The sequence below is a fragment of the Calidris pugnax genome, unplaced genomic scaffold, assembly GCF_001431845.1.
Source record: "Calidris pugnax isolate Ruff unplaced genomic scaffold, ASM143184v1 scaffold41, whole genome shotgun sequence".
Lineage (NCBI taxonomy): Eukaryota > Metazoa > Chordata > Aves > Charadriiformes > Scolopacidae > Calidris > Calidris pugnax.
The window spans coordinates 11,890,848-11,911,931 of record NW_015094509.1 but is presented as its reverse complement, the minus strand read 5'-3'; the positions used below and the strand labels follow the sequence as shown (position 1 = coordinate 11,911,931).

General features: G+C 34.7%; 1 protein-coding gene across 6 annotated transcripts in view; it reads right to left on the bottom strand.

Moving 5' to 3' along the window:
• The window catches only part of RIMS2 (regulating synaptic membrane exocytosis 2), a 457,774-nt gene that overhangs the window by 97,414 nt on the left and 339,276 nt on the right, over positions 1-21,084 (bottom strand). For 4 of the 6 annotated variants that reach the window (XM_014965515.1, XM_014965517.1, XM_014965516.1 and 1 more), the window contains 3 exons: positions 13,525-13,557; positions 4,368-4,397; positions 3,680-3,715 (listed from right to left, as the gene is read on the bottom strand). In XM_014965515.1, coding sequence (XP_014821001.1) covers positions 3,680-3,715; positions 4,368-4,397; positions 13,525-13,557 — 99 coding nt within the window. The remainder of the gene's footprint in view (positions 1-3,679; positions 3,716-4,367; positions 4,398-13,524; positions 13,558-21,084) is intronic. The other 2 variants (XM_014965521.1, XM_014965519.1) reach the window with 1 other exon arrangement.

Here is a 21,084-nt window from a genome sequence, read left to right as displayed (position 1 = left end):
GGTTAGTAGTACAGCCCTGCTACTTCCACTCTCATTGCTGGTCTCCCCATCCAGACTGCCATATACAATGCCACTCACCTTCAGCAGCTCATACATATAAAACCGAATATCAAAGTCTGTCAGGATCTGGTACAGTTGCTGAAACAGATTTGGAAAGGGAGGGGAAAAAAAAAAAAAAAGAAAAAATAAATACACAAGCAATCTTCAATTCCAAGGGTAAAGTTATGCTCATGGAGTTTTAAGAGAAAGAGATGAAATCTTATTTATTTAAATTACAGTGTATATGATTTTAGTTTCTGAATTACAATTTTGTAGCAATACAAAAAAATTTCATGAGGAAGAAAATAGCAGATAAGTAAGTAATTCAGCAGAATCTTAGTAAGTGTTGCATTACCTACACAATTCAAATGAAACCAACTTTGTGGAAAAAACAAATGTAAATGGAACGGAATGTTTCCACAGAATAGAATTTTACTATTTCAAAAATATTGAAGAGAAACTATGTCTTTTGTTTAAGAAAAGGAATGCAAAGACAACCTTTTTGGGTAGAGATCCTGAGTTCTTCATTTTTTATAGTGCAATACAAGCATTATTATACCAAATTACTAATCAAGTAACAACCACAGGCTGGCAGAGCTTCTATTGACCATTTGAGCACACTCTTAGTATGCTCAAAACAATTTAAAGATGTATAAAGGAATGTTAAAGAGCCACCCAGTGGCATCACTGTATTACATTCTAATGACACACAACTTCAAGAATGATTTTAGGATTCATTCTTCTTGGACCAAATATATGATTAGTATCAATTAGGGATGGGTTCTTAAATATGACTTGGGCAGCAGCTGGTTTCAGCCAACCAGTACTGTAACACCACAATTTATTATGTAAAATCATAAGGAATTAAGTACCAAAGCTGAGGTGGAAGTGTAAGAAATTGAAAAATTAGAGGAAGACAACAGCCCAGAATTAAAAAAAGATTTTAAAACAAAATATAGTTATACACACACAGGCTTGATTCTGTTTCACTTTAACAAGGTATAAATCAAGAGACCACTGAATTCTAAAAAGAATTTAATTTTGACTGACTTTCCATAATTTTAACAGAAAAGTTGTCTAGGATTAAAATTTCAGAATCCCAATAGTCATAAATGGAAGTTCCTACATATTACATATATTGAAAAATCTGGACTTCTATTTATGGAACTGAGATGAGTATATTTGATTCCAGTATACTATATATACCTGATTTAAACTCTAAACCTTAGTTCTAAGTCATAATCTAAATAGTAAAATCGGGCTTTGCACGGGGCCCCTGCAAAGCCTCTGAGCTTTCTACCTTCTTTCTTGACAGCAGTAATGGCAGTAACACACACTACAAGAGACACCTGCCAGGTAAATCTTGCAGCACTTTGTGGGAAATCTGGAAGGAGGGGGGGTGAAGGAAGAGGAAAGGGAATAAGGATAAACTGTACTATTGGCTTCTTATTTTTGTATTCAAACTCACCATCTTTAATCTGTACAAATGACATAAATATAAAGCCTTCATTAAAACTTTTAAGAGAAATTAAAATCAACAAAAATGAATGAAAAAGAAAAAATGGTGGTTTATAGGGAGAAACAAAATGAAAAAGATAGTAGCACATGAAAATTCCTAAAATAAAACATAGCTAGTTTTTCCTGTCACAACTTTCCTCAACCATTAAAGGCCCCAAAGCAATACTTGCCAATTTATCAGTAAGATGAAATGATTTTTTAAGGATTTAATTGTAAGAGCTCTTATGAAATACTTTCTCTCTTGAAACCAAAAACTTTAAACTGGAAAATGGTATTTTCTTTATTCAATGAGAGAAGTAACTCGTAAGTGGTTTTGAAGTAAAACAGTAACTTTTGCTTAAAGAAAGAAATCATCTTTTGCTGAAATCTTAACAGTCTGTAAATCCACTTGTCATGCTTCAGTAATGTAATAAAGGAGATGTTTTTCACCAAAAGGGAAATTCTGTCAAATTTTGAAATTATTAAATTATTACATACATTAATTTTCCTCAGATATTCTGCCAAATTTCGGGAAATTTCAAGAAGTTATGAAATAACAACTCCTGAGCATAAACTAGAAAATTCACAATTACTTGTGAAAATATTATTTCCTATCTATGATCATTTGCAAAGTGAAACTTAGGTTTTCAATGCCTCCTGGTTTGCAGAACCAAGCACTCTGAAATATGCAGTTGACAGGGAAGTGTAACACATAAACTCTCCATGTGAGTCCTCTGTAGCAAAATAATAAAAATTGATGGCATATTTTAGTCTCTAGAGAAAAACAAGACAGGAAAATTTAGGAAAAAAAATACTCAATTCCCATAAAAGCTTATTAAAAGAAAATCTAACTTGCTATGAATTTTTGAAACTGCTTTAACAAGTAAGTGAATTCAGTTACACACAAAAAGAGGGAATCCTGAGGGCAATGGAAAGTTCACAATGCAGAAGATCAGCTTTGGGTGTATTATGCATGGAGCTGACAGGCAGAAAGAGTGTCCAGGGTTACTGGCTGCCGCAGGCTGATCTCCATGTAACTAAAGCCAGATGCAGCCGTGATCTGGACGGGAGTAAAAAAGGTTGAGAGCACGTTGGGGTACTTCCCATTCACATGGCCCAGAGTCCATGTGTGCTGCACTAAGCGGTGGGAATGCAGGGTTATCATCATCTCCACTTCTGCTGGCAAATCTATACTTATCTGAAACCTATGTTGGGGGTTTAGAAGGAGCAGAAAGTACTTCCAGAGTGTTCAGTAACTGTCTGGGTGCATTAGGAAGCTTCAGCTTCTAACATGATTTTCCTAACCAAGGGTAAACATCGGTCCTATACTAAGTACTCCACTGTAACCAGGAGGTGTTTATGTAGTGTGCGTAGACAAATCAGAACTGATCTGAGTCTAATTAATAGTTATTAATAGTGGTAAAAATGTAGGAGCACAAGTTTTCATGCTGGTAGCACAAGGCTGACTGAGCCCTTGTGTTATTCATAGTCCTTAGCTACAACATAGCCCAACACATTCTCAGGACTATAGAGACTGACACTAGAACAATTAAAGCTTCTTCTGATATCAGTTAATGTACTGCAATAATGTACCAAAGTGTATGCAACCAAATTTTGTCTAGGCAAAAGTGTGTTCATTTGTATACATCTGCCTTAACTTCTTTGCAGAATTTTACTTCTAGACAGTAGCTGTGCCTCCAACATAAACAGCCAATGAACTCAAACTTCAGCCATAGGAACACAAAAAACTACAAAACACTGATGAAAAAACACCAAACACAACTGGGATTATTACACTGTGGCAACATCTCAGTTTTGCTATTTTGAACAACTGTCGAACATTAAAAATCCCATGGCCTGAAGGTTAGCTCAGTGGGGTTTTCATCAGCACAGGGAAATTCTTGGCTGACAAAGAGCCAGCCTTCTTTAGCTTTCTTCCCCTTTCTCACCCTAATCTGACTTCCTTAAAAAAGCAAAGGAAATACATTTGGGAAAGTTAATTTCCATTTCCTAGTGTATAATTTGAAATCCCAAAAATACATCAACATTGTGATCCAACTCCATGGTACACATTTACTTAAACATAATAGATCAAAGAACTTAAGGGCAAAAACATGAAAATATTTTGAATAAGGCACCCTACCTGTATCCCCATTCTCTGGATCTGCTTTCTTTTCTTCTATAAACAAATGAAAGCAATATGTAAAACAAAAAAAGGGGAGAGAGAAAATGCAGAAATAATAATAAAAGTAATATAAATCATGCATTAAAAAGGAAAAATGAATAAAAACTACCAAATTAATTTAAATTGATGAGTTTAGTCAACCAAGTATGGTGCTCTACATCCAGAGGCATATTCACTGCATGCTAGTGTATACATTTGTGCAAACTTATTGAAGACTTACTGGAGGGAACCCATGGGTATTTTGTGCACTTCCAGAATCATTAACACACTCAACACAAAAGAGAGCAAGGCAGGTGTCAGACATAGTTACTTTACAGTTTCCTTGAATAGGATGACACAGAAATAAAAGTAAAAAATTTGCTTGTGCTGTATGTTTTATGCAGTGCACACACAATATGCAGTCAAATGGTTCAAGCATAAAAATTGAATGTGTCAGAGTGGTTTTTTAGTGATTACTTTAAATCTTCATTGGTTTAATCAGATCTCATAGCTTATAGAGCTTAAAAGCTTTAATAACTATATTACTGTAGCTTGTCTGAGAGTTAAAAAATTATGAAGAACAAAAGACAGTAACAACAATACTCAGAACCCAGTTCATGCACATAAATCCAGCTAACTGATGCCAACAAATATTCTGAATGCATACCAAAGGTTGTAAATGGCTCAGGGCATTCCTCTGTCACAAAGAAATGAAAACACATTGAATTCCTATCAAATAGTTTGGCATAAATACTGCACTCTGAAATCCAAGTTTGGTAATTAATGTGAAAGAATTTTAAGTCAAATGAAATTTACTGTAATTAGAAATACATTCACTTTTACACAGACTCTCTGTTTCTTACTGTAAGCCAAAATTATATTGAAGTCAATTAAAACAATCCCTTGAATATGGAGCAACAACCCCCAAGCTACAAACCAAAAATAGCATATATTAATAGAATTAAATATTTTTCCAGAATTATTGGTTATTGAAGGTTGCTCACAAAATTATGATCTACTATATAGTACACAGACTGAAGAGGGAGACAGAGTTGGTATATTTTAAGGAAATACTATTTTGTAGGTAGTATCAAAGCAGAAGATGAAGTCATAGTTAAAGAGAAATCATACTGGGGCAAGGTAGAAGTGTAAGAAAGAAAAATATGTTTCTTCAGAAACCATCAATAACGTGCCACACTGATGGGATGTGGCATCTCATTCTGTGTGGGATCAAGGTTGTTCTGCTGGCAACTCCTAGTGGAACTGTTAGGCAAATTAATGGGAAACAGATTTGGCAAATCATAAGTTGACACTTTTGGAAATCAGTGGATACCAAATGGGTTCTTGATACCTCTCCCATTCCCCAATCTTTCCTGCCCCATATTGTACACAATTTATAAATAAGGTCTGTTTGGCCTTTGGGTAGCCTCTCCTATATTACCTATGTGGGCCGTGGATATTGCTAGAAAACAGCAGAAAGAGAGAAATAGTTGTGTTTGTTTTTAAGGCTTTCATTTTTTAATTGTTTTTAAATCATGGTTACTAATATAAAAACTACAAATACAACACTGTCTTCTACTGCCTCATTACTTTCTGAAGCAGAAAGCAATTTGATAGCAATAGCACTGATTCAATATAACGCAAAATAGATGAAGGGGAAGTAAGAGTCATTAAGGTACTCTTGAGTTTTGAGCACAGACAGAACGATGACATTTCATAAATATTGTGAAAATAAATCCTTTCTTTGCCTGAAATATGATCTGAATACAGAAATCTAATATTATATAGGATAATTCCTTTTTTAAGATGTCTAGCAGTCCATTCATTCATATGTCTGAGCCATATGGCTTTTCAACCATGAGTCTTTAAATATAGACATTGTCAAAACAGGAGAAACTTAAAACATACCCAATTTTCCCTTGTTCCTGCACCATGTTTAAAAATTATATAGAAAAATATTTCCAAATTGACTTATAGAAAAGAATACCATAGTATTAGCAAGCATAAAATTCTATTAGATTTTGAATTTAGAAGTGTAATTGAAGTGCTGTGACACTTGTTAACAATCTCTACAACAAATAAATGCTTCAGATTTTTACAGGAAAGGTAAGCACGGTGGATCCTACCCTCCAATCTGAGATTTCAGTTGTATTGGTAAGAGCTGTCTGAAGGAGTACTAGAAAGAACAGAAGATTGAATTGAGAAAGATCTCACTTGGGTGAGAAGCAGCAGAACTGAACAGTATCAGTATTGTCCATTGACCAGATAAAACAATGCTAACTTCTCAACAGCAAAGATCTTCACAGCAGCTATAGGCTAGTAATCGCCTGTTAAAAGAATTCAGAGCAGGTTCAGAATGTTGCTTTTGGTTCCCTCAGTTATTAGGTGCTCAAATCAAAAAATCTATAAAGAGCCTTAATATTTTGAAGCTGCTGAAAACTATTAAATCACTATAAGATGATTTTAAAATGTCTCACACTGAACAATATAAAATGACAAAGTCACCAGTCACTCCTAAAAATCTTTGTGTATTTCTATTTACATGATTTCTTCAATACCATCACCTTAGTAAATGTTTTTCTACATCACTTGATTTGCAAAGTGAAAAGCATATACTGTATCCTGTGGTGTAATTATCTCAATTTAAGAGCTAAAGTTTTTCAGAATTAAACAATTTGGAGAAAAAAAATCGGTGCTTTCATGAACGCAATGTTTCTGTACATTACAGAAAACAACTATATGTTTTCCACTTAATCAGAATACAGCTATATTGAAGTATATTGATGAAATATAGAGATGAAATACAGGGATAGATAGAAATGCTGAAGGATCTTCTTTCAAAACCTTCTTCCACCATCACAGTTGACATTGCTATTATAATGACCACTTGAGATTTCATGAAATAGTAGACATAGCCATGTTCCCCTGGTCCTGTAAGAGTCTACTCTTTGTAAGAGGTACTAATACATCTAATAGGTATCCAACAATCAAACACGTAGCTGGAAGATAAAATGAACAGAAAAGAATTCTAATCAAGGCGCTCAGATAGGAGCAGACTTAACAAGAATTAAAACTGATCTAAAATGGCCTCAATCAGGTACAGTTTTTGGAAATGCTTTAACTCAATGAGCTCTGTTGTTCTGATGGGAACCTGGAGGTCCCACAGACGAAGTGCCCCAGCTGGCTTTGCCCACCTCACCCCAAGGAGTCCCATGGAGCAGGGACAGCAAGTCCCTTGGCGCAAAACATGACCATCTCTGTACATGTTGGAATAGAGTAACAGTTCCACAGAAGAAGCAGGATAGCAGACTTCTCCCTAGCCATACATACTGATGGCAGTGTTGAAAAATTGCTCAAAAATTGCTGGCTTCCTTAAGAGAATAAAGGGGAGCTTGACTTTGCAGCCTTAGGGTTACAACTGGGAGGTGCTGGGCTTAATAGTCTTCCTCCCAGGGTTTCTTCGTCTTCTTACAGCTTACTTCCCCAAACTTGAGATTAGAGCCTGGTTCGTTCTTGAACTGTCTCTCCTGCAACGATTTTTAGCTGTGGAGGCATCAGTTCAACAGGTTGGTTCAGGATACTACTTTCACCTGGGATGCAGAAGAAAGGGACCTGGGGCCTAAAATAAACCTAGATTTCCTTGCTTTGAATGAAAGAAACTGCAGGCTCCAACACTGGAGCATGTGCATCTTACTACAACAGACAGACGTGGAACTCCTTGTTTGACTCTGAGTTTATGCATAAGATACAAAAACAACATAAAAAGTTTTATGCTTCTATTTTTTGGTATTTGTAGACACAATCAGCAATATGACTAGCAATTGTACTTACAGACTGGATAAATTAGCTTAAGTTCTTTATTGAAAACTGAGTCTGAGTAGTGCAAATTATTAAATAACATTTTCTTTTAAAACATTTTCCTTTAAAAATTTAATGTATACATAAGACCCTAACTTTTGATAAGCAATTTTAAAAATGCTAGCCAAATTTCTTAGTAGAGATTTCTCCTGAAGTGCTAGTTGTGAGAACAAAGGGAAACCAATTTTATACAGAAAAAAATATCTGAAACAATATTTTTATCAAAAAAGGCAAAGGAAACAAGACGGTCTCCTAAAACAAAATCTCAAAGTTATTTGAACATCAAAACTTGTCAGTTAAATGTCTTGCACTCAAAGGATTACATTTCCTCCCATTTTCAAAGCCATTCCATTCCAATTCTACCTCTAAGAAATTAGTTCTAAATTTCGTCATTCTGGCTGTCTACAGTGTGAAAAATATAACTGCCTACCTGCTACAGGTCTAGCAAAATATCAGGTGATGTGTGATATAAATGGCTACTGAACTTCACTTCAGGGCTTTATGTGCAATGTTTGGCAAATACAAAAAAAGTTATTGTTGCAGCAAGCAAGGCCTTTCCAAGAAGTCTGTGATCCACATCACAGCCTGAATGAAAAGAATATGGCTGACACCTACAGAAATGTGGAACCAGAAAAAAAATAGAAGGCTGTTTAAGTGGTTTTGAATTATTTTTTAAATGATATTGAAGTGTCAATTACTGTCCTTTAAAGGGAATGCTAGAATGAAGACAATTTCAGTTAGCCAGCTTCCCCGTGGGGGAGCATACCTTTGCATTCCTGTTTTCTATTTGAGAGTTGCTTGATGGTTTTGTTGGGCTTTTTTTTCTTCTTGGCTTCAAACTTGACACACTAAACAAAGACTGAAACCCGGGGGACATTTCTCACCAATTAAACAAATTTTTATCACAATGCTTAAAACATGTTAACAATGTTACTTCGGATTATTTGCAGAATAGATGGCACTGCTTAGTAAAAGAATTGAATAAGATGATGTAGTGATCTAAGCTAGAAAGCTAAAGAATCTCTAGAATCACGGGTTCCTAAATTGACAGGGTCAGCTCAGGTCTTCATCACTAGGGATAGATCAGTGCAGCTGGTAAAAGACTTTTGAAGCAAGCTGAGAAGTTCTAGATTGCATGTTTATTAAAGTAATGATTCAGCCTATGACTGGCCTTTTTTATGGTGTCTGGATCCCTTTCAAATGTGATTTTTGCAGGATACTCTGTGATGTTTGTCCTTGCTGCCTCAAACAAAGGTGTATGTATTAGTATATTTTATTTTCAAAAGTATTTGAAAAATACGGAATGCCTACATGAAAAAAGGAAGAAAGAAAGAAGCAGTAAGATGAATATTGGCTAAAACACCCCATTTTGCTTCTCCAAAGAATTTTGGCACATCTTCCCTATATAAGCGATACGTAATAGGATTTTGAAAATGTAAAAGAAAAATTTCTGAGGGGTCTAGTGGGCCCTTGCATTCTGTACTTATAAAAATCCATTCAGATCAGCCATGCTATAAACTCTGCATTGTCTTCATGAAAGCCTGGGCAGTCTTATTGTTAAAACTCTCCAATCCTATTTGCCAAGCATGCAAGCTCCTCACAGTTCCCACCACTGTTATACTCCACAGTATAACCACAGAATATTTGACATTCTGATATAGCCACTTCAGAACATAGGCACAAACACTTGATGATAACTATGTCTCTCCTTCCAGAAAAGCAAACGGCTATTAATAGAGATTCTTCAGCCATCCTAAGAATGCAAGACATCTTCATTAGCATCTGAATAATCAGAAATATGGTCAAAGATTTAACCAAAGAACACAAAACCAACAGCAGCATATGCACCTGCACGTAAGACTCGGGAGAATTACTAATTAAACTAGCAAACCTTTGCTGCTAAAACTTACATGCATAATGCTATTCTGTCTTCTGCACAATTATGCTCTTATTTATAATTACATAATCTGATATTTTTACTATTTTTCTTTCAGCAGACTGAAGATTGACTTTTATTTACATGGTTGAGTATATTTGGCTATTTTGGGGGTTGGATTTCAAGGCCTTTGCTTTCCAGTTTTAATTCTAATCAAAATGAAAAATAAGGACAAAGAACCACCCAGCCATTCAGTATGATACATGTTATTACTGATCCCTTTTGTTTTTGTTGACCAAATAGAGTTAGGCTCTTTAAATGTCTCAGTCACAGTCTAAGGCATCAGATTTTAAACACACCTGTCAAACTAAATATCACAGAAGCCTTCAGAGATGCACAAGTCATTTAATCATATTTGTGCTAAAATGTTACAAATTCCACCCAGAAAACAAAGCACTATGCTGGTCTTTAAAGGAAAGTGTGTCACTGAATACTGACTATGGCAATAACTGAAAAACAGAGCGGTGTCATGTTCTGTTTCTTTGAAGGGCAAGCATATCACAACAGATTAACTCTCATAAGGCTGGAAAAACCTCTCATGATACTTTAAGATAATCAAATCCAAATAACAAATCCAAATAACTGTGCTCCTTTTCTTCTACTGCAGTTGATCTCTTAAACTCTCTCAATCATACAAATATTTTGCCCTTGTTTTCTTCAATGGTTCATTTGCCAGACCATTCTACTGTTTGGCCCTCCACTGTCCAGGGCTGTGAGATATTCCAGTTTGGTCACCCATTTTTAATAGGGTTTTTCAGTTTTGGTAGGCTTCACTCCTAGCAATCATGTTATTACAAAGAAACATCATTTACCATAAAAATGACAAAACAGAAAAAACCCCATATTTCAAAGTCCTTGTCTATTTGAATCTCATTCTCAAAAAACATCTAATCAAGCCTCTTAACATGAGAGTTTTGCTCCAGATGTTGCAGAAAAGAGCTCTGATCTTTATTTCTCTGCCCTTTGGAAATGGAGCTATCCCCACTACTCCATCTTCTAACTTAGAAAGCAGCAATGCCTGGGCATCACTACTCCATCCCTTCTCATCCTGGAATAAACTTAGAATTAATTAGCCAGCACTATTTCTGCTACATGTACACTGATTGCTGTTGAACTGTCCTGGATCAGCTTTTCCATAGTTTTGGTGATCAATTTTTGGGTATCTTTACTTGAGTCAGCTCACATCTAGGCCTAGATTAATTTTACTGAAGGCTGAAGAATATTTTCTGTATCTGATATGTTTGAAGACCTCAGAAAGTATTCCTTGAAACTGCAAATAATTGTTGGTGCAATGGTAAGTGGTTGGTCTGAACCATCTTACTGATGAAAAGAAAAATGTCTGCTTCATCACTGAGGTTCTTTGGCAGGCAGGGGCTTACTTCCATTGCTCATACTGGGTATATAGGGAGGTGACCAGGCATGTGTCTCCTTAGCAGTTTTCACAATACTTAAATCCTACGAAACATATTAAATTATTTCCAAAATATGATTTTAGAATCAAATTGTGAAAAATCTGCATCACAAAGCTCCTCCTTCACCCAAGTAAAGCAAGGTTTAGTCATTAAGAATGCTATCAAACTGTACTGCTGCCAGATAACAAAATTCATATAAAACATTACTGCTTGTTAGCTTTCTGAACTTGCTTTTGTGCTTGAAATATACAGCATAAGCTTTGTGTGCACTCTCAGAGGACTCTTCAATTAAAAAAAAGTCCAGATTTTTTCAGGGAATAAAATTTTCTCATTTTTGCAATTAAAGATTATAATGTCCAGAGAGAGGAAATGGCAATATTTGTCTTTCAATACTATATTCATATATTCAGATATCTAGCTTTCACACCACCTCTTGGTCTAATTACACCTAAGATCAATAGCTAATCCTTAAATTCATGTCCATGTTTGGTAGCACGGTAAGTACTTTAAAAAGCATTTCCTAATGAAACCTTAGACGGATAATCCTAGTTCCACACTTTTTAAAGCAAATTCTAAAACAATGGGAAAACATCTCTTTCTAAAGGTATACCTTTGAAATGCCACCCTTGCATTTAGCTGGGCGCACAGTTGCTCAAAGTGCCTTGGACTGAAATGTGAAAGGTATTTTGTCATTAAGGACATGTAAAGTACCCATTTGAAAACATACATCTGAAAATATGTCTCTATGTACAAAACAAGTTGCTCCTGAGTTTAAGGGCAGTAAGAATAACTTTTGCAACTGCACTGCTAATCATGCCTTTGCATTTCTGTGCTAGACAGTTAGATTTATCAGTGCCTAATACATTTACTTAACACAGTTGGTGAGCTTAACAGTGTTTTGCAAAAGCACATCTGAGTTAGAAAGTCCAAAAAAGTTAATAATACACAGGTGCTGCTGTCTCACATATGTTCAAGAAACACAGGTCATGAAAATACGTGTTTTTCTGATCCACTAGACATCATTTCATGGTTTGATTTCTTCCACCCTCAAGAATCAAATGGGCTGATTCAATGTCTTGATTCAAAATACTGATCAATAAATTAATACTGATTGATCAATAAATTGAATAAAAAGTTCCACAAGGTTCCCTTTTTTAAAATTATGAACAAACAGGAAACAGGTCACCCAATCCTCTAATTTCATTTTTGTAATGGAAGAGATTCAGAATCACTGCACAGGAACTCGGAATGGATCTTAAGACCAAGGTGAGTAAATTCAGCCTTTCTACAGCGTAATTTATTAATTTCTAATAGTGGTGATTTACAGAAGATGGAATTCAGATCACACTACCAGTTGTTCTCTCTATCCATATTCAACCTTTTTTCCCCTGTAATTTAAGTGATTTCTACCCTGAAATTTGTTTACTATGAAAACCACAGGAAGTAAAATCTGCAAGACTCCATAAACCTAATCTCTGACTCAAGGGGATTAGGACAGGAACAGCATCAAAGGTAAAACTGAGTTCTGAAGGAGCCAGCCACAGGAGAGGAAAGACAAAAATGTTTGACAAAATATCATGATTTAATAGATCGATCAATGCATCCAAAACCCGCTTCAGATTTAGAAGCCAAATGACACCCAAGTGTCTTCTCTAATTTATTGGCAAAATAGCAGAGGCATAGGAAATTAATTAGCACTTCAACGCAATAATTGCAGAATTTAAATTTTATAGGTGAATTTAATTAACTTAAATATGGGGAATTTAATTGTTTTTCTGACATATCAGAACTGAACAAACAGGGAAGTGTGAACAACTACTGCATTTTCAGAGCCACGATGCCTTGCTAGACATTAGGTCTCTGCCAGTAATATAAATTACATGGAAAATTCAATAAAACAGCAGATTAAAATTCCATATGCAAGATAAAACCACAAGTAATGCACAATATGAAAAAAAGCCAGGAACAATACAGCTAAGTTAGAGCTCCTTCAATGTTTTGACTTCTCGTTCTCTCTTGTTATCATAGCCTTATGTTTTAAACTTTTTGGCATGAGAGCTTAGCTTTTGATCACTAACAACTCTACTTCTAATCAAAATAGTTTTTATTCACTGAACTTAAAGTTTGACATTTTAGCGCATGAAATTTAACTTACTAAAATTATTCAATTCTCAAATTATATCCTCCCCAGGGGGAAAAAATAACTAGTTATATCAGAGATGTAATATCAGAGTCTGTAATTCTTGTAGCTATTTTCCAATGCAAAGGTAAAACAAATTATAGATTGTTTTCATGTGCTTTTTGGAATCTTACAGGCTAATTTACAGAAAATGGACATGGGATATAAACACTGATACAATAGAAATTGAATCAGTTTAAAGTCTTAAGGTATAGCAGATGTGTCATCAGTTACCTTTTAACACTTTTTGTAGAGTACGTAATTTATAGGTAATAAAAATTACATAAGCATCTTAAACTTGAATTCTTACAGTTTACCAATATTTAAATATATTAAGGGGGAAGAGAGTGAAAAGTATGTGAGGTGAGCTGTGATATAATCTATAGGAAAGGTAAAATGAAAAAAAGTAACACAGAGAAAAGCAGTAGAAGAGACAGACCTGAGTTTCTTCTCCTTGATGATTCCGCTTCTTCTGTGATCACATCGTGTAATGGACAGACATAGACAAAGGAGATGGGCGTGAGAGGATGTATTCAGAAGGTTAAAACTGACACTGAGGGAAAGGGCCAAAATTGTTTTAGAGAGAAGTCTGCAGAGTAGAGTTAGTAAATGGGGAAAGAAAATAACACAGACACCAGAAGGAAAAAGAAAGCTGAGGAAGAAGTCGTTAAACTACTGTTGTTGAAAAAGAACAGTAAAGACAGGGTTAGTATAGGATCTGAGGAAATAACAAAAGTTATAATTGACAGCAAAGTCAATCCTTGCAAGGAAGCTGAAGAAAAAGCTGGATAGTAAAAGGTATGTTAACTAGCATAAATACTTTTGATCATGACTGTTCAACTTTCTGGAACATTATCTGCTTGAATGCAAGTATTATTTTTCTCTTTCAAGTAGCGAACATTAGATTAACACGACGACTGTGAAGTGTTTTATTAGATTGCTCAATTATTAAATTGTTGTAAATTATGCTGAACCAAACTTCACATATCCAAAACAGAAAACAAAATGAAGCCAATTTTTTTCAAAAGCATATACAAACTCAGTAATTTCAGAATCCACATAACACACTCTGGAAAGGACTGCATTATTGTACCACTCTGCCAAAGGCAGGATTATCAAGACGAATACAGAACATGAGAAAAGAGAATGTACAGCTATTAACTCTCATGGTCAATTCAGCTCTCATCTCACAGAAGCCTAAGCTACTGCAACTGCATGCAAGTTAAATGCCAAAGCCACTGTCTCATTACTTACTTTACTTCACATCGAAAAACACACTGACATTTCAGACATGGAGAACATCTGAGGGACAGTGCTGTTCTCTGTACTGAAAATCTCTTTGTAGCAAAAGAATGTGAGGAATTCATCTTGAAAAGTAACAATAATTACAAAGAACTATGAAGCTACCATCATTAGCAAAACAAATGCATTCTTCCAAAAATCATCAGAATTCATAATAAAAAAATATATCTATAAACCCTGATCTAATTTCAGCTTGCAGTTTGTTAATGAGTCTCAAAACATCACTTATAATTCATTAGCACTGCATATGCTAGGTTAAGAATTTCAGAAAAATTCATACACCACAAAAATATGCTATAATTTTATCCACATTTTACAGAAAAGATCTAGATACCATCAAAAAATACAAAATTAGAATAAACAATATAAATCAATAAAATTAAATGAAAGGCAACACTAAATAACTAAATTACTAAATAACCACTGTGTTTAACCACAGTTAAATAATTTTATTCTATAGCTGGCAGATTATAATTTTCTTCTACTATCAAATGCCAAGACTGTACGAAAACTTTGTTGTAAACACAAGCAGTTTGTAACATATATATTTAGAATGCATTTTTAGGCTATTAAGTTTGCTTACAGAATGACGTGCTACATATGAGATAGGTAATATGAAAGCCTAACAGCTTGCAGTTTTGACAAAGGATGCTATGTATTTACATGGTAAATAAAAGTAATAAATAAATATCTTTTTATCTGGGCAAGTACAATGAATCCATAGGATTAAATACAAATAAGTACATACAAAGATCTATTTCTCCTTGGTGTATTATAGCTTCTATTAATATAGTGCAGCTATAATTCCTATAACTGTTAAATTAATAAATCATTATTACCACCACCAAAAACCCAGCTAAAGTACTTGAATTGTTCTGAAAATGTTTTCTATTGTGTAACTGTAGCCCTGAAGCAAGCACTTTTACCATGGCAAAAAGTCGTTAAAAAGTCTCTATGATGATCCTTTTATAATTCAGTTATTATTTTCAATATCTGTAAGAATGCATAGCTTTAAGAAATGTATCATTAAGGTAAATCTTTCCCAAGAAATGTTCAAAGGATCTTGAAATCGCATTATTTCCAAATTAGGAATATGTCTGGTATGGTAATGCAAGGCGTTCCAGTAGTGCCAGTGGGGCCCAGCAGGGATGGAACTGAATACGAGGGAAGCTCCCTTCGAAGATTTTAGAACCAAATGACCACTATTTGGCCGCATATCAGTCACATGAACCAATGAGTTTTAAAATTGCACTTTTATAAGTCATCATGCAAAGTCTGTGTTACTAAAAAAATATTTACACATCAAAGTGACAAAAATATTTTTTTAATTACAAATATTTTTCAGGTTTAAGTTTGATCTGATTAAATATACTCCAAGAATAATTCTGATAGAAGCTGGAGAGGAAAATAAAAGAGGTATCTTGTGTCTGTGGATATCTGTTCAGATGATATCTCATCTCTTGAGATAAATGGCTTGTAATATTTTTGTATGAATTGTTGCAAATATTAATGAATTAGTAGAAATTGGGGCATGGTAATACACCAACTTCTTTCAATTAATGCCGATAAGAAGAAAGCACTAATAGACTGATTAATTTAGACACAATAGCACTTTCGTGAATCAATCTCCTTCTGATTAAGAAGCCATGCCATAAATTCCAAACAATAGTTAGAAAATTCTCTGGCCCTGTAGCTTGTAATCCACTAAAATAGATTTCTGTTGATAGAAAAACATTAAAATCTGAGAACAAAATTCTATTAAATTTACATCATGTCAATAGGCAGTCTTCATTTGCATAGTTATTGCTTTGTTGTGGAACTAGCATTTATTTGGATCAATTGTTCATCTTGACGTACAAGAGTGGTATTTATAAGGGTTTTATACAGAGATTTAGAAACAAATTAGATTCTCAATGAATAAACTTATAAAGTAAATGAAAACCAGGTATTGTACTGGAAGTCTGAATACAACAAAGGAGGTGTGATCTACTTTATCATGCTTTGATACTAAACTTTTCACTGTAAGTAATGTCACTTATTAAAGAGAAGTATTTAGGAACTTAGCATTCAAAAAAACATGCTTGAAACCTTACACAGCAAACATTCCCATCTAAAATTCTGAAAGCGGCATAGGACAAAGAGGTGTAAGTTAATTACTCTTTTCTTTTTGTTTTCCCTCAAAACTTTTTTAATTTCAATTTTCATTTCCCCTTAAAAACAAAGACCTTTCACTGCATACGTGGTCTCAGAAATTTCTGTGAATTCCAGAGTTGAAAAGCCTTATTTCTGTACACTCTTCACAAAATAAGATGTGCAATAGCACAATCAAATAGGCCTTATGTTAAAATATGGAGACTTTATGATAGAAATGTTCCATGGACTCTGTACGTTCCATAAATATATGTCATTAGTCTGGATGCGATTAGACCTCAAGAATGAAATAATGCATCTAACTCTCAGGAAAGTTATTCCCTGACATCATTCAAACTGTGCAATGCCAAGGACACAGAGAAAAGAGGAAGAGTAGATAGCAGAATAGTTAAGAGCAGAAATATTTGTTAGAAGATTTAGAGTGAAAGGCTATCTGACTACATTGCGGTGTGAATAATGTCACTTTTCTTAATCATCTTTAATAGCAGTAAGCCACATCTTCCAGTTATCCTTCCTGTTGATACAGGTGCTGCTCCACACATCTGAAATTTTTTTAGTGAGGTAATTCCCTTCTACTTAAAGGCAAGTTCTTTATCTTAAAGTGTAAATCCATACACACAGAATCATAGCCGTATACAGGAAAGATGCTGACATTTTTCCTCAAAAATGTAAGCAGAGGGCTAACTAGGATACAGAAAATACAGGAAAGACAGAAGCAATACATTTAATTTTGCAATTACATAATATATGCTATATATAATATACACTAGCTAAAGACAGGAAGAATATGGAAAATGTAGGTTATTCCTACCCAAAGATAAGAATAATAGAGAAGAAAGTAGAAAACAATATAAATATTCTCAGTAGCATGAACTCTATAAATCAAACGAAACCATGCAGACTGCATTACTTTTTCCCAAGCCTCAATAGATAAAGTAAATGAGGAATTCAGAGAGCTTTTATCATTTTGTTTCTCTCAATAAAGTTCATATTATAATTTCATACAGTAACATTTCAAAATATTAGTGCCCTATAGTTACACATAGGATTTGAAATATCATAAATCCTGAAAAGATAGTAAATCTCACTAATAAGTTAGATGATTAAAGTAGTCAAACATCAATACTACTTCAGAAAAGGTACCTAACAGCATAGATAGATACACCTTCTATTGTCAATAAAGGATAGATGAGCTATCCTAAATCAGATATCTCCCTATTCTAAATCTATTCTCACCTAGTGATATCAAAAAGTTTCACCACCTACAGAATCAGATTTTCCAGGAGATCACATAGTTAAGACTACAGGAATGGCTTCCAAAACATGAAAATGCAGTAAAGTGTTAAGTACAAAAAGGTGCGTGGTTTTTCAGACATTTTCAGGTCACCTCACTATTTGAGATCCATCGTAAATTACAATTATTCCCTGACTTCATGCAGTTGAGCTAGGACACTGAAGCGCAATATTTGACTATATCTGTGCCCTAATCACACTGGGACTGCAATTCCCAACCACAGAGTCCCCTTTTCCCTCTTGAATCCAATTCTTTGTTACTTAGGTACAAGCTAGGAATACTGTCTTTCGAGGTGTATAGGAAAAGATGAAAGCAAATAAGGAAGTAAATACATTTCAAGACTATCTGCTTTAAATACACCATTTATTAAGTGCAAGAGTCCCTAGAAAGCATGCACTCTTTTTTTTCAAGAAAACAGTCATGCCACGTATTCAATCTACATTACTTCTCACTTTTCACAGGTTAAACAATCCTCATAGATGCAACATAGCTCTTTTTGTGAATTTTACCCACTTCATTGCTCTTCAGATCCCATAGCATCGTCATAAAATCCTTTTCTGTACCTTTGTTCCCAGCCCTACCACAGCAAATTGAAACTCGCATCAGGGACATTTTCCTATTTCCTTTCGCAATCCATTATTTTGAAAACTGTTTTACTGCCCAATCATTTTTCCTGTTCAGCAATCATAAGCTAGTCCATGACTCCATTCTACTCCTCTCCTTTTCACAAGCTGATAATTTTATACCAGCCTTCTTCTTTAACCATAATTTTTGTTTCATCCAACACTCATGATGTAATTTATATGAAGTACTAGTGTGCTCTCCTCTCTCTGTGTCCTATCACTACTTCATCTTTCCCAGCCTCATTCATTCCCCATTTCTAGCCATATCTCCCTTTCTATAATTTTCAGTCTATCATAGTTTCAATTCTGACTACAAACTTATTTTAAAATAACTATCTTTTTTTTTTTAATTATTTTTGACTACTGGTTTACTACCTCAACTGATTCCATGGCAATAGATAAACTACCAAATTATAGTCACAGTAAAATTATTTCTGAAAGGCTTTTACTATGTACAGTGAAGGAATACTCCCACCCAGGAGAGAGACATAAATGTTCCATGGATAAAACAGGCCATGATTCTCTTCAAATTGAAAGCCACTCAGTATATATAAAGACTTACCATTTGTAAGTAAGCATTACCTTTGTATTTTCTCACGTGTTTAACCCACCATTGTTATGATTCCTCCAAAACTTTAGTACTGTATTAAAGAAATATGCCTTTCCCACAAATAATTTCAAGGACACTACATTTTTACTTAATTCCATTCCAAAATGTATAAATCCATTTGAACTATTCTGTGTCCTTTTGGTTAATCATATTAAAATATATCAGCACTTTCCCATGGTTCTGTTCTTCAACTGTTGCTTCGAAATCAAAAGGGTCTGTGGCAATGGTTGGACATTTGATGACACTGCAATCTTCTTAACAGGTAACGATAACAAAATCATTATAGGATAGTTTCCAGAAAATAATCATCAAATCCACTGGCTCCAAGTAGGAAAAACAGGGGAAAACCAATAATGTTTCCTTTGCTGTCTCAAAGACTGTTGCTTTGCTTTGCTCTACTTTGCTGCTTTACCTGTCTCTGGATAGAGACACAGTTTGCTAGACTGCATTCAATTTCCAAAACTTTGGATACTGAGACTGACTGAACAGTTCAAAAACATTTGACAGGGAGCAGAAATGAGTATCACTGCCTTGGTACCAAAAACTATGTGCATTCTTCCTTTAAGGAACCCTGATGGGTTGAAGAGAGACTACTGATGATAGCAGGTGAAAGTAACTCCTTTTTAAGAAAAACAGTAATTGCCTAACCTTATCTCTATCAGCACAGGACATTCCCACCGATAGCCTAATACTTATTAACCTCTTTTTTTAAGGTATCACATATAAAAGTGCAAAACTATGTAAAAATATTTGCATGCTGTGCTTTATTTTTCTTCACTGATCAAGGAAACATGATTAGATGGCTAGAGCTTTATTCGCTTTCTTTCATATGCCATCTATTACAGCTCTGAGGCAGGGGTGCTGAAAGTAGAAATGCATAATAATATTAGATAGGAAAAAAATAACTATTCCACATGCTCTTTGATTTCGTGGTGTCCTGAGGATGCAGTGTTCTCTGACAGGGTGCTGATGTTGGCTAAAGGAAGGGCACACACACTCAAGACATGGCTTGAATTTTGATGTTATGCTTACCTATGATTCTGCAGTTTTAACCTTCCAACCCTTTAAAATCCTTGCATAAATACAATTGACTCTTTGTAATATACTGAACAAGAGTTTTGCAAATTGCCTCAAAACTTAGAGATTACAGGCACTATTAAGAAAATGTGTTGATTTATGATATTCAGGAACAGGAACTTTATTAACATCTTCTATTGAAAAGCCTGAAACACAAGAACTATTTTACCCCTTTATTTAGTGACCTTAAATTGCCCTCCAACAAATTTGCTAATCTCATCTCTATTCATGCATATTTCTTGCATAATAATGCTCCACATGATACAGTATTACTGTTACTTCTTCTGCTCCTTGGAATAATTTTTATTCTCTACTTACGTTTTTATGTACAATTTGCTCACAGTCTTAGTTCTTCACTTAAGGTATTTATGTAATCAGTATCTATTTTTTCTCACAGATTTTCTTAGCTATAATACTGCCATGGCTATTTCCATGTGACTGGTTACATTAAATTCTTAACAGACAAACTGAACTTAAAAAACAGAACAAGCTTCTGAAACAAGACTATAGCAGAAAAATCTTTGTATGAAAAGGCAATGAAAACAGGGCAACAGCAATATGAGCTGCCCATATTTCTCCTTGCTTCCCTCTGCAGATTGCCAACTGCAGCCAGGCACTACGCTGTATTAGTATTACCTTACTGTTTTCTGTGCAAACAGAACATTTAAAGAATTCTCAGATGAAATAAATCACAGTCCCGTGCAGAGGGTAAATCCCATTCTTGTAAGGCTTCAAGAAACTTGAAGCTTCCTTAGGTAGATTGTCAGGCTACATCTCTAGTAGATCATGGTCACAGATACAATATATCTCAACATCCAGGGCTGAGTATAGTGTTATGGCACCTCCTTCCAGATCTCCTGACTGCTATGCCTTGAAAATGAGCTAAGTGTTTGTAATGATATAGGGATGTCTATAGAGGACAGTAGTGTGCCACACATAGCA